The following is a 14785-nucleotide window of genomic DNA, read 5'->3' as shown; positions in this document are numbered from 1 at the left end:
ATTTGGCAAGCTGCTGATTTTCCCACCTCAGTTTATGTATTCGTAATAGGTTCTGGCTATTCTTTTCTGTGCCCTTGAACACATTGCTGAAATTACTACTTGTGCCAAGGCTTGATTCCAGAATTAAATTTATCTGTAAAGAATTTTAAAAGCTCCCACAAACCTCCAGCACTTCTCTGTAATTAGCATGTTATAGCAGAATGTAATTTTGGAGCTTCCTAATGTCTAAATGTGGAAGCTGTGTAAAGTCCAAGTGTGGAACATAAATCTAAAACTTCCTGTGTGGATTGGAAGTTTGAAATTTGATCTGAGACGTGGTACTTTTAACATCAGTGGAGGTACTAACCTTGAAAAGTAAGCATAGATTGAGGAGCAGCTTGGCAAAAAGCACTTTGATGTGTTTGTCCCAAAAAATCCAAAGACATCTTCCACACCGTGCTGCCTACTACTTGAGAATAACCAATGGTATCAACAGAACATTCATTGTAACATTGGGCTGAAATTAATTCCTCCTGCCCCTCTTTCTCCTCTATGCACACATCTTACTTGAGGCTTTTCCAAAGATATATCTGTACAGTCAGGATGCTACAGTTAACTATTGTGGTCAGATTCCAGCTGCTGTGGAGCTCCTCTGTAGCCGTGTTGGCAAACCAGGCTGTCTGGCTCCTGGTGCCATATGTCACATGAAAGCGAGTGTTCCACATGCAAACAGCATGTGGGTTCCTGCAGGCTCCGCAGCTCTCAAGCTGCAGTGACTTCCTGGAACTGCTCCTTGTAAAAGTAAAAAATAATCTGAAGAAGGTGAGGTCTTAGTCTGGTTTGGAGGTGGGAGGGGTTGCTCTTTGGGGTTTTGTTTTTAATAGAATGTTGTTTTATGTGCTCCACATAAAGACATTTCAGACTGAAAAATTTACAGCACACTTCAGCAATTTTTCTCTCTAATCCACAATTTGTATTTGGATAATAGGAAAAGCAGACAGATGTTCATGCTACCAGTTTGTAAGTTTTGCAGTAATTGCTGCTTCTAATATTTGGTGTGAAATGTGTGAAACATTTCTGTTTTAGCTCTGGTGGCAGTACTAACCTTGAAAAATAAGAGTGTTGGTGTGCCAGTTAGTTCCTCCGAACCTTATTTGCACCCATGTCTGGTGCATTGGTAAGGCCTTTGAAGCAGACATGCTCTGGGTTTCTCTGATCTTGCTGTGCTGCAAGTACTGTGAGTGCAGAGGACCTTTTGAAAGCACAGGAGAAAAATTTGGCTGCCTTGCCCTGCTCAGACAGGTGATCTGCTGAAAGTGCCTTCCTTCGCTCAGGGATCACGGCAATGAGCTGGAAATAAATATTCAAACCAAATAAAAACCTGTTGTCATCAAAACACAGTCAGGAAGATGAGGTGGTTTTTCACCAGTATGTCCAGAAGTCTTGAATCTATGCAGCTTTTCTGACCTGAGGGGAAAATATGGATGGAAACTGTGGTTTTGAGGCAGACTCCTCTCCCTTTTCCCATTGGACAACTTCATGCTAGCACAGATTTGTACCTGATGATAGACTATGTGTTCAGTTTCTGGTCCAGAGAATGCTGGAAGCTCACTAATGCCATGTCTAAGTTGTTTCCCCCCCTATTCTCTGAGATGGAGCTTGTCCATGTTCTTTCCAAAGTCTTACTAGCTCAGCAACCACTTCAGTCTGGAGCTCTGAAGAGTTCCTTGCAGTGAAAGTAGCTCATGAATGATATGTATCTCTCACCAGGTGCTCTATTTCAGATATACTGTAAGATTTCTATGTTCACCATAGAAAATTTTCAAATGTTTAAATTTTGTAAACAAGGAACTGCTGCAACATGCTGCTCAGGCTTACTGATTTTCTTTTCAGATAATTCTGTGGATTTTTTTCTCAAAATGCATAATTTTGTGTCTAGTCTGAAATGAAGAAATTAACAAACAAGGTAAGTATAACCAGTAAGCTCAGGGCTTGGCAATTTTTTGCCTACAATGGACAGTAATTGTCATTTTTATTCATGTTGTATTACTGTGTCTTAGCTCTCATCTGCTAAAATTCACACCTTCAGTGTTAACTGTTTATACATTTTTGTTAAAGGTTTATACAGTGTTTTTGCTAATGACCCTCAGCCATTCCTCATGACTGGACACCTTCACAAGGGAACTGGGATGGCTGGGCTGGTTTGGAGTCCGTGGGGACCAAAACCTGAGAGCAAACTGTGGTGGGCACTGCCCCTGGGGGTAGGTGCAGTGCTCTGGCACTAAGGGTGCTGGAAGCCACTTCCGTATGTGAATCCCACAGGTTTGTTTCATCAGTAAATGGAGCTAAATGCTTCATCAGTCCAATACACAAACAACACCCCTAAAATACAGCTGTGAATAAGAGGTTTCACTCTCATGCAACAATCCTCATTAGTAGCAATGAATAAAGTGGAAATATCTGAATTAAATGATAAAAATACACTAGTTGGATCTGTCATTGCCAACACGGTGATTTCTAAGGCCCAGCTTCAGTTTGATGTTCAAAATATTAAGGCCATTCTGTCACTTGAAACCTTTTATCTGTGTTTGTATGACATGGAAAGAGACTGAAAGTTCCTTGTCCCATGTGTTCATCTCAAAAAGCCTTTGAAGCTCTTATGTTAACTATTTGAGGTTCAGAAAAAGAAGGGAAATTTCAAGATAATATAAACAGCTCCAAGGAGGAAATATCTTTAACTCATGACTAAACAAGACAACATATATTTTCTATTTCAAAAAGATGACTGAACTTCTTCATGCCAGGAAAAATAAATCCATCTGATTTTGCTTTAAGCTGTCTCTTTTTCAAATGCAGTGAGGGGCTCCAGTTCCTTTGGATGATGTAATTCAACTGTTCTGCTTGAGTTCTGTTCCCTGTTGATGTCATGTCACTGCTAGCCAACTATTCAAAGAGAAAAGCAGCTTCTAGTTTAGACTAGAGCATGAGGAGGCTGAGGTTTGTAACAACCCAGCATCCCGGGATGCCGGGTCATATCCTCCAGGCAGGGCTCAGCTTTAAGGGAAGCTCCATCGCCGTGGACCCCCTGCTGCAGGTGGGTGGCACCCCGGGGTGGCTGCTGGCAGGGTGCTGGCACAGCAGGTATGTGGGGGACAGGGAAAGGGGGTGCCTGGGGGCGGCGTGCTGAAGTCCTTCGGGAAAGAAACTGAGAGAAATATGTGGCTATTTCAGGACAAAAGTTCAGCTGAGGGGTCTGTGAAAGCAGGGAATCTGTGCAGACTGAGCTGGAGGTTGCCATGCCTCTCCTCAGCTGCTTTTGGCTAACTCCTCCCAGCTTCAGCTCTAGTATTCCACTCCCAAAGGAGTGAGCAGTTTCTTGCAATAACTTACTGTCTGCTCCTCTCCAGTGTTCTCAATATCCAAAGTATAGTTCCTCTGTGCCACAATGAGGTCTAAGATTAGGTGTAATGTGTGGTTAGGAATGTGGTTAGATGTGGATAGGAAACATTCTTGGATCATGGTTCAGCTCACTTGTGTCCACACTACGTTGATGAAACTGAGCATCGGCTGTTAGCCAGAGCTGGGGAGGGTGGCAGAGGGACAGGGCCAGCTGTGGGACCCAGACTGCTGGCCCCAGGCAGCAGGGTAATCTCTGTGCTTGCTCAGCACTCTGTGAGCTACAGGACTGTAGCCCCGGGAGGGAGGGGGCTGCCTTTATACCCCATGGAGTCAATGTCCAGATGTTTTGAGACTCTTACATGTGGAGGTAACATGGCTGGAGACACAGTGGGGAATAAAGGGCGGAGCTGTCCTGCACATTTTTACAATCAGCATAGTTATTTTCTTTGGGATTTGGGCAACCCTCTCCTTAGTAGGGATCAGAGAGGATTTTCTTATACCTTCAGAAGGGTGTGTGTGCAAAGCTTATGTAATGGAGGCTGATGGACTGTGCCAGACCTTTCACCTGAGCCGTGTAAACAGACTTGGACCCCACAAGAGCAGGCACCGTGTGGTCACACTGCTTTGAAATCGGAGCTGGCCTTGCTCGGTGGCAGCGCAGGGCATGGCTGTAGAGCTTGGTACAATGAGGGGCTCATTGAGCCACAGGACTGCCAGCTGCAAATGGCCTTAGAGGGCATGCTTTGGCCCAGGAAGGCATCTGCACCCATCTGTGTGTGTTCCTCTCTGCAGATTGCTCCATGCCCATGGGCAAAGGCAGTGATGAGGGAAGCAGTGCTGCAGCCTGCAGAGGACAGCCTGTGCTGCCCTGGGAAAGCTCATGGAGATCAGCCCTCACTTGGGGTCAGGGGTGGGAGTGGTAGCAGCAAACTCAGCATCTCCAACCCTGTGACTGTCGCTTTTATGCTTTTTATGGCAGGGGAATTAAACATTTCCTCCCATCTTAGAGAGGAGCTGGGAATTTGCATGCATGCTGTGAGAGGAGGACAATGATGACATTTACGAAAAAGAATTTAAATAGATAGAAATAACTGTCATGTCCTTCTTTGATTTACATGGTGTTGCCAGGAGAGGAGGAGCAGTAGGGGATGGGCTGGGAACTGTGGAGTTTTGGGGCTCCAAGACAGGCTGCTTGTGCATGAGGTCTGTTTGATCTCCATAGTCTCCATTTTCCTTTTTGCAGAACAAGACTGTGGGCAGGCAAGAAAGGGTGGTAAGATCCTAACACATCTTACTGACGGGTTCTTTGTAGAGGAGAATCCAGCATCAGGATCCTTCCTGTCAGGAAACAAAGAAACACCTCTGCCAGCATGGAAAACCACTTCAGACTGGAAACAAGGCAAGGGAAGAGTACTCTCTAGGCCCTTCTTCCTGAGGTCGGCAGAAAGGCTTTTCTTCTCTGCAAAGGCAGCAAGAGAGGGCCCATAATTAGCCTAGATGGGTGATGGTTTTCCTGATCCCTCCAGGAAACTGCACGCAAATATTGGTGTGCCCTTCCTCTTACTTTGTTAGGATATAAATAACTGAGGAAATGGCTTTATTTATCGCTGTCATATAAGGGTCCACCATTTAACTTTGAACTTTAGATAGATATTGAGGAGTTAGTGACATTTTATACCATATCTTTGATTGCCTTGTATTATCATAAAAAGCAAAGACAGCGATTTGCACATTTAACCATATAGATAATAATTAACTTGCAACCGGGAGAAATGCCTGCATCCAGGACCAATTCACCCACTGGTCCTCTGCCTTCTATTTAAAAGGAGCAAGGACATTTTCTCAACACACAACCTAGCCAACCTGTGCCAGATTTAAACCAACAGCTTACAGTATTAGTTGTCTAGTTTAGGACATGAGTCCAGGAATTTGGAGGGAATATTTTGAGAAATACTGGTAATATAAATATTAATATTCAATTATTTATTTTTAGCAGTTTTGTGTGAAATTATATATAATATTTCTCTAGTGTGCATATGAAGACACAGAATGTACTGATCAAGTTTTATCTGTCCTAAGTTTGGGTGTGAAATTTCCTAATTTCTGCTTATGTTTCCTCCCATCCCTTTTGGAGGCTAGCTACACTTGTTAAAAGGGAAAAATACTGCTATTCCCTTACCTCATCTCTGAGCTTGACATCTTTCCTTACAGCCTCTGATTTCAGATGTCTGCCCATTTTTTAGTATTGATTCACAGAAGCTTTCTTTTTCTGATTCCTGGCAATGATGCCAGGTAAATGTGCCCTGTGCATGTGTGATCTTGTAAAGGCCAGAAAGGACTCACTGCTATCTATGTAAGTCTCCAGAATTATTTTCCCTTTTGCTATTAATGAGAAGCCCATGAATAGTAGGCTTTGGATTCAGCTGTCACTGCCAGCTTGAGTCCAGTTTGCCCTGCCAGCAGCAGGTATCTGTGCTCAAAAGTTTCCTCAAAGCAGTGCTAAGCAAATTCCTGATACTTCACAGTTTCACCTTTTCATTTGCTGTGTCCCAGTCTAACCACTTGGCTATTGCTCTGATCTTTGTACTCTCTGCTGTACTTTCATTTCCTGAGTCCATTGTCAGGTTCAATTTTCCAGGTAAGAACTTCTTCAGAAGGGCAGAACCTCCAGTTCAATTGTGCAAGATGCTCTTTACCAAAGCATCAGAGCTATGTGTGACTTCTCAACTGGTTTATAGCAATTTTGGTGATGTTCATATACAATTTTTGAGTGTAAGAATTGAACAAGGGCTGTGACAACCTTTACTCATTGTGTTCTGATGAGTTAGTTTCTTTCAGATCAGATGAAAGGTTCATAGGTAGATCATAAACACTTGGTCTCTGTTCCTGAAATCAAAGGTCACTCTGCATTAAAGCAGTGAGGGGAATGTAGGAGTGGATCTAGTGGAAGTCATTCCTCAGAAGAACCAGCAGCTGAATGTCAGAAAGGACTTCCTCCAAAACTGGGTAATTCCATTTTTTTCACATTCTTTGATCTTTTCTTTTCTTGTAATGTACCATTAAGGCTAGTTTTGGCTCCTAGCACTGTTTATGCATCCTGCAAATGCAGATAATCTATTACAGATCTGTCTATAGGTAATCATCTACCATACAGGGAGCATTTCTAACTTGATGAAACAATTAGTGAGCTGTTGTGTGAGGCAGTAGCTCAACAAATAAGCTTCCTTTGTCCCTAAATTAAACCAGTTGCATAATTATTCAGGATGACTGCAGGGTTTCAGCAACAATCCTTAAAAACAAAAGAAGGCTGTAGGTATTCTGAGGAGCATTTGGCAAACTCAGAAATGGCATTATGACATGTGTTACCTATGTGGGTTATTGCATGGGAGTGAGTTAATATCACCTCTCCAGCAAGGAGGCAGCTCTTTGAATATCTGCTCTTCAAGTGGAGAAAGTAGGCAGTGCTGAACTAGCCCACAAGATAAGAAAATGTTGAAAAGATGTTCTCCACAGATGTTATATTTCAGAATTTACCAAATTCCCCCTTTCATTAGGCTTTCATCTACTGTCATAACTCTTTCCTGTGTTGTTGCCCTTAGGCTTCAATGCTGTCCCTGTTCTGAAGAAGTCAAGCATTTAAGGGTTAAGAAACATCTGCCACAAAAACAAAACAAAAAATGCAGTAAAAAAAAAAATCATCGCTTTTGCACTTTCCACACCTTACAATATTGTAAAACGGCAATTATTTTAATACTAATTGAGCATGGAAAACTATCAGGCAAGGGATTTCCCATTTGCAGTGGCTGCTGTTGTTAGTTCCCCATTGCTGTCTTCTTATGCTAGGACAGATAGAGTTTTCTTTCCCCGTATTTTATATTTTATGGATTAAATGGGTAAAAAAACCATAACTATTCAGAACTTCACCTTTGCAGAACAAACATGGCATTTTGGGAAGTGCTCCACACTCTCAGAGCTTCTCATGTTTTAATTTTTCATTCTCTTCTCTCCTTGCAGTGAGCTGACAGCAGTAGACATCTCTCTCCTCTCCCATCACTCCAACAAGTTTCTTGGTTTCCCAGCCACACTGACATCCAGGTAATGCTTATAATTATGGCAGTAGTTCAAGCAGATGATATTTGGTCACTATAGGTGTCTGCAGCCATGGATCTTCCACTGATTTTTCTTTTCTTTTAAGTGATCCTCTTGCCTTCATAACAGCAAGGTCACTACTGTTACAATTTATAATGTAAGCCAAGTGCCTTCAAAAGAGCTGTTCAGTTGAGCTGAAATCCAGTTTATTTATGAAGGGAAGACTTCTCCCTTCTAATCTTTCTGAATATTCAGCTTGAGTGCTGTGAGGAGTTACAAGCCTGACTTTTCACTGGTATGAATGAGGTAGAAGGAGTAGGGAAGAGAAATAATTGTTCCTGACACTCAGGCTAGGACCTTGTTCATGTGATTATGGGCCTGTATCACCATCCTTACTGTGATAGATGTGCGAAAACTGAACCCATGTGAGGAAAGAAACAAGTTGATTCCACTTCCTTTCTAAGCAAGTCCTTGATTTCTGTTGGAAATACTGTGGTCTGAAAGCCAATGACAGCATCTCAGCCAGTCCTCAGAGAGCACAACAGTTTTTCTTTTTGGAAGTGATTTGCAGATTCCTCCTTCTGGCTGTGTCTAAGATCAGTTCTCTGAGCTGTGCTTTCAGCACACCCAAGGAAATTACTGATGGCTTTCAAGTAGTGGTGGTCCTCATGGGGTCAAGGAGACTGGGTGGAGACTGAGAGGAAGAAAATAAAGCTGCACAAATACATGTCACATTTTCATCCTGAAGCTAGAGATGTATTTTAAAAGGGTAAGCTCAATAAGTTAAAAGTAAAGTTAGTGGAATTAAAGTGCAAAGTGCAAGCAAAAGGAAATTAAGGTATTGGTATGGGGTGTGGTATTGAATCTTGTACCTGTTGGTGCTGGATTTCCTATATCCACTGGGCATGTGACTGGTTTTCGTAGGTGGCCTGGCAGATCTCTTCAGCACTCTGCAGCCTACTGAGGTTTCTGACTTCCTAGGTGACCATGGGCACCGAATATGAAAAAGATCATATCAAAAAGCTGCAGGAGCAGCGTATGTCCATGCAAAAGAAAACCTTCACCAACTGGATGAACAATGTCTTCTCAAGGAATAATGTAGGTAGCTCCTTCAATTTGAAGATTTTTTTCTGTGTTTTGTTTTATTTTATTTTACCTACTGTATCCTTTTTATGTTATTTTTATCTTTTTTTTTTTCTGAATGTTGTCACATGCAAGCAAGGGAGGATTTGACTAACCAGAGCGCTCCATCCTCTTTTAACTCGCATCTGTGTCCTTTGTCCATGTTACCACTCTTCTGTGAAATCAAGGTTCATTTTGTAGACTGTGTAACCCTATCGCATTTCGGTGTCTGTTGTACATTGGTGATCCTCTCAGAAGAAAATCCTTATTTGCTTCTTTTTCCTGTGAGTAAATTGTCTGCAGATGTCAGGGGTTCCCTGAACAATGCTCAGTTCTTAATTGCCTGGCCAAAAATTCAGACTTTGTGCTTTGCCTGATCAGTTCAGTTTGAGTTGCTGCTCAAAGGATCTGAATAATTAGTCTTAATTTTAGCAATTTCAGACTGCATGCAGGTACAGACCAGTTTGTTTTCAGTAACTCTCGGACTTCAAAAAATCTTCAGAGATAGTGTGCAGTCAGTTTGGATGTGCAAGGTAATGCCAGCATATTCCAGTCTCCAGACTTACTGCAGATAAATTTTCAGGCACAAATGACGTAGCTGTGGCACAGAAAGGAATGACATCATCCAAAACAATTCCATTTTCTAGAGTCTGTAGTAGATAGTAATGGAAATGGGTGTTGGGGACACCAAGCACCACCAGGCCATTGGATCCACTGTAGCTCATCACCGTATTTCAGTACCAGATGTGTTGTCTCATTTAAGAAACATTTTAAGTTTGTGAGTACAAAGTCAGCTGCGGAGCACACCAAACTTTCAATTTTATTTTTCTTAATGGGAGCGCACAAAACACATTCTTGTTTTGCCACCTGCAGAAAGTTAGGTTTTTATGGTGTAGGAAATTAGCTCTGTTTAGCTGTAGACGTGTACTTTCTTATTTTACAAATGCCTTCAAGTTCAGAGATAAAAATGCCAGTCCTAATTTCCTGCACTGTACTTGTTCACGTACCGTAAGAGCCTGTGAGAGCTTTCCAAGCCATATACGGCAGAGACGGCGCAGGGCTTATCTGGCTCTTCCTGGCAGCATAGTCCCGGCTTTCCCAGGCACACTTCGAGGTGACTGGATCATTCCACAGGACACTGAAGTGTTCTCAATCATACTGTTGTCTGCTTCAAGTCTAGCACTAAGGATGCTGTTGGGTTGAATTTGTTAAGCTATCTGTGACTGGTATCTTTATGAGAAGAATGAGGCAACAAAGCTATTAAAACAACAGCTGGGTGAAACATGAAGCAGATATATATGAAGCCTGTCTTTTTACAAATTCAAAGTGAACTATTCTTCATTTCTGGAAGTGTCACAGAATATAATAGCTTTATTTTTTTATTGTAGTAAATCATAGTCAGAATTTTAAGTTTTATTTCATATGCAAAAAGAAATAAAGCTGGAAACTAAACAGGGAGGGTTTTTTTTATGGAGATAATTAGTAGAGCAAGTTGTAAATCCTTGTGCCACACACAGTAGAGACTTAAAGACTCTCTAACTTGTTTTTACACTTTCAGGTCTTTTTCTTTCTCTGGAGAAAAATTTAAGCTAATTAGTAATTGATCAGCAATTAGAAGGTTCATGCCTGTTGTCCGTCCTTTCTCCCCTTAACATGTAAAATTTCCCTGAACTTAAAAAAGATAATAGCTTAGCTCCTTTCCTCCTTTCTTCCTTTCCTGCCTTCTTTCTCTCTTTTTCTTTCCCTCTTTTTCTTTCTCTCTTTTTCTTTCTTTCTCTCTCTCTTTCTCTCTTTCTATTTCTCTTTCTCTCTTTATATTTCTCTCTTTCTTTCTTTCTTTCTCTCTTTCTCTCTTTCTTTCTCTCTTTATTTTGATAAAAAAGGATTATTTACTATAACTTCAAAATCACAGCAAATTATTCTTGGGTGTGTGGTAAGGTTTTAATGTCACTTCTAGATGGCAAGTGGCATAAGGCCAAAAGGAAACACCCAAAGCAAGTTCTTGTTAGGTCAGAGTACAGACGGTGTCATGTTGTATCACCTAAGTGCTGTGTGACCTCATTACTGGCAGCAATAAAACACATTTTTGTAAATGATCCTAACCTTTTACTTAGTGTGAGACTCTGGCTAAAAATACAGAGACTTTGGGTGGTAGTGCGGGTCCAAGCAGGAAGTGACAAATTTTGTTGAGACTATGGAGTAAACGATGAGTCACTGAATGGGATTATCAGCTCAACTTTTAAATGAAATGCACAGCTCAGAATAAAATTATTTTGTTAAAATAAAAGATTCACTTGAATTGAAATAAAAAATGTCAGCATTTCCAAAACGTTTGACTTTAAAAATGCTTGATTTTTTTTTTATTTTTCAAATTTTCCTGGTTTTTATTTTTCTACTCCATTGTGGGTTTGTATTTTTGTTTGGTTGTTGGGTTTTTCTAACTTCAGACTACTTTCATAAATAATGTAGGTCTTGCTGCAAGTCCATTTTTTCTGAATTAAGACTCACCACTCTGTGTATATATGCACTAAGACTCAGTGAAATATCAAGAAGGTGTTGTTTGTTTCATTTCAGAAATAGAGGGTTTTCTGTGCCAAATGTTAAGCTGGAGTCTGTATTGTCTGACTGGTCTTTACAGGCAAAGATTGAGATAGAAGATATTTACACAGACTTGAAGGATGGCATCTCTCTCATGAAACTCCTGGAGCTGCTCTCTGGAGAAGCTTTGCCCAAACCAAGCCGGGGAAAGATGAGAGTGCATTTTCTAGAGAACAACAGCAAAGCCATCACATTTCTCAAATCCAAGGTAAATTAATATTGGTATTATAGATCACAACAGTTTATAAATGTTATTAATTAATTATAGCATCATGTTCATTGTAGTTTCCCCCTCTAGTACACAATAATATATCCTCTGAAGACAGGCTAGGGATTTTATTAAAATAATAAAATTCATCAAACTTTATTTTCTTTGTTATTTGAGTAATATGTTTTAGAAACAGCTAATGTTCCTTTGGGGGAAAGAAATGTGTTTCTTTTCTCCCCCTAACCACTAGTTTTCAAAAAATATATATTGGAACTTTAAATCTTTGAGACCACTATTCGTTTGCCAGGCTTTTGCTGATATTCGTCATGAGCTGATGTAGAAGCTTGCAGGTCTATGGACTAATAAAAAGATGTAAAAATTAAACCTCTTTGTTTAAGAAAATGTCTTGAACACCCTCTCCAGTACCAGTTTGTTACACTGAGAGCTGGACACAGGCGTTTTTACACTGAACAGGAACTGTTTATTAGCAGGTACAAGTGAAAGTGATTGGTCCTGAGAATATCGTAGATGGTGACAGAACCTTAATCCTGGGCCTTATCTGGATCATCATACTTCGATTTCAGATTTCATCTATCAAACTTGATAAGGTAAAACTGTATCTTTCTCTTTTTGCTTGTGCAATTGAATCCACTTTTTTTTCTCAAATAGATGAAACAGTAATTTGGAGATAGAAAGAACATTCATGTTCTTCACTCTGTTCTACAAATTTATTATGGCCTTTTGAGTTCATGTCTAATTTCTCTGTCAACAGTTCTCTCTAGATCTGAGTCCCATGATGCTGCTTTGCTCTTTCTCTGAAGAAGGGACATGTTTTTTTAAATTATTAAACGTGTATTCTAATAACATAAAAAATAAGATTCTATAAAGGTATTATGAAATCAAAGTCAATAATTTCTAACAATAGACCTGAATACATCATATTTTGTTTGAGTTCTATTTCACAGCTAAGGAAGCAACTAAACTGAACTTTCCTTTCTGTCTGATTTCTACAGACCTTAAAGAAGAGAAACATTAAAAAAATGTCAGCACCTGCATATCTCCTTATAATTTCTGCACTCATTCAATTCCTTTATTTTTAATAGAAAACTTTTATTTTCATGTTAAATTTTTCTACCTTTATGACAGATACAGTCTGTAAGCCATGACTTTGAGGGGACATGTGAATTGAGCAAAAGTAATAGAAAGTGATCTTTGAGAACATAAGTGTAAACTCACTGATACCACTTTCATATATTGTTGACACTGATTTTTCTTTTCCCTGCCCTCTTCACAGGAAGAATTTGGAGGCAGAGCTGATGTTCTATTTGCCAATGAAGCCTTGTTACTCTGGTGTCAGCATAAAACTGCCAGCTATTCCAATGTGAGTGTGAAGGACTTCTCCAAAAGTTGGAGTGATGGGCTGGCCTTCAACGCACTCATACATGCTCACAGGTAGGTTTGGATGGATCAGTTCAGGCAGAGTTGCTCATTGCTGTTTCTAGCTCTGACAAGAGTTGTTCCAGGGTCTGAATTACAAGTTTTTGTCAAGAATCTGTCAGATACTCTCTGCCCTTTCTCACTGATAAGTAGATTCTTCTTAAGTAGATATTCTCTCTCTCCTTCTTGGAAGGAAGGACCTAGAGGTCCCACTCCATAGCAACTTTAGTTGGCCAAAGCATTGAATTTGCATGGGAATATCACATATCTGAACAATACTGCCTATTTGGTCTTAGCCACTGAGTCATGTTCCCATTGCTCTTTTTCTAAAATAATTGTTTTAGGCATTGGTATTATATGAACTTTGTGAGCATGTGTATCTTCTGGTTCTGTAATAGAGTAAGCAGCTTCTCAGGCTCTTTTTTTCTCCCTTCTCTGTCCCTTTGAAAAAGAGTGAAGAAAACAGCCAAAAGCAGGAGAGAGAAACCAGCTATGGTAATCTTGAACACTTCTTTTTCCTCAACAGTTCTGCTATATCTTATACAGGATACCATAGTGTGATTTTGGAACTTCCCCAGCTGGGAATCCCTTTTCACGAGTGTGTCTCTAGTGGGCTTTGGTTTTCACCCATTGGGGAAGAGGAGAAATAAGGGCAGAGATTTGCTGGGAGTGGTAATTCAATTTCATAGAAGACAGTTTTCTTCCTGCTATGTAGGCAAGGGGCAGTGCTCTTGAATGAAGTTCAGGGTCAAAGTAATTTCAGTGTTAATGTCACATAACATTAACAGTTATGTGACTGTTCCTTAGTCTAATAAACAGTTTATGGTTTGTGATCTGAAACAGCTTATTACAAACATAAATCTTTCATCTCCATGGCCTCTTTTTCTCCTTGCCCAGGCCTGATCTTATCCACTACAGCTCACTGCGGCAGGACCAGCCCATTAAAAACCTGAACAATGCCTTTGACGTTGCTGAGAAGGAGTTTGGAATCAGCAAACTGCTTGATGCTGAGGATGTGGCAGTGCCCTATCCGGACGAGAGATCCATCATGACCTATGTGTCACTCTACTACCACTACTTCTCCAGACTGAAACAAGGCCAGACAATACAAAAGAGACTTAACAAAGTAAGGGCATTGCTATCTTTGGAAGTTGTAAGTTTAAAATGTAAAGCTAAATTTAATTTGGAAGTGTTGGGGAGTCTGTGCGAGCTTACATTCAGGATCATTTGAACTGAATCAAAAGACACAGCTGTCTGAAAGACCTTGCACCCTGAGACTTGTACCTGGAGCCTGTACACTCTCTGACCTCCAAGAGGGTTGCAATTATCTCACTGAAAATCAATCCCTTTTTGACCTCATGGTTTCTGTTTGAGAACTGATATGATTTCAAGGCAGTTTGAGGCATAGAGATCTCAATAATACTGGGAGAAGATTAAGACTAGGCAAAAGCAGGTCTAGTCAACAGTTTTCTCATTTAATTTAATTTAATTTCTTGTGAAAATCTTACTCCATGCTTTCTGACTCCTTAGGTAGAAAATGAAAAAAACCCAAACAAACAAAAAGCCCAAACGTATGAAACAAAACCAAAACAGCTTAATACCACCACCACCACCAACAACAAATAAAACTGAGAGAATGCTAGCTAAATTAAATTTTTTTTTTTTGATTTTTATTAAATTTAGCTAAATTAAGTTTCTTTTCTGTTTCCACATACACTTCACCTCACATAAAATCATGAGCTATGTTAAAAATTTCTTGCATCCCACTGATAGAAAACTAAAGGAATTTTCTAGTTGTTCCCCTGAAGACCTCTTCCCTTGAGAGAATTCCTCTTCTATGTCCAGAGAAATCTGTTCTTGTTTTGACAAAACTCCAAAAGAAATAGCCTGCAGAAAACCTACACATCCAGAGTGTGTCCTACATGAACACCTGGACTCAGAGGTCTGCCTGTG

At 40.3% G+C, this 14785-nt stretch overlaps 1 protein-coding gene across 1 annotated transcript in view; it reads left to right on the top strand.

Moving 5' to 3' along the window:
- Nucleotides 1-7845: 7845 nt before the first annotated feature.
- SPTBN5 (spectrin beta, non-erythrocytic 5) overlaps nucleotides 7846-14785 on the top strand; it is a 91384-nt gene continuing 84444 nt past the window's right edge. The window contains exons 1-5 of the mRNA XM_063398587.1: nucleotides 7846-8565; nucleotides 11228-11395; nucleotides 11884-12003; nucleotides 12690-12847; nucleotides 13730-13958. Of these exons, the coding sequence (XP_063254657.1) occupies nucleotides 8455-8565; nucleotides 11228-11395; nucleotides 11884-12003; nucleotides 12690-12847; nucleotides 13730-13958 (786 nt within the window). The 5' untranslated portion in view covers nucleotides 7846-8454. The remainder of the gene's footprint in view (nucleotides 8566-11227; nucleotides 11396-11883; nucleotides 12004-12689; nucleotides 12848-13729; nucleotides 13959-14785) is intronic.

Source organism: Prinia subflava, chromosome 5, assembly GCF_021018805.1.
Source record: "Prinia subflava isolate CZ2003 ecotype Zambia chromosome 5, Cam_Psub_1.2, whole genome shotgun sequence".
In the NCBI taxonomy this organism is placed as follows: Eukaryota; Metazoa; Chordata; class Aves; order Passeriformes; family Cisticolidae; genus Prinia; species Prinia subflava.
This window is presented reverse-complemented; position numbering and strand designations above follow the sequence as displayed.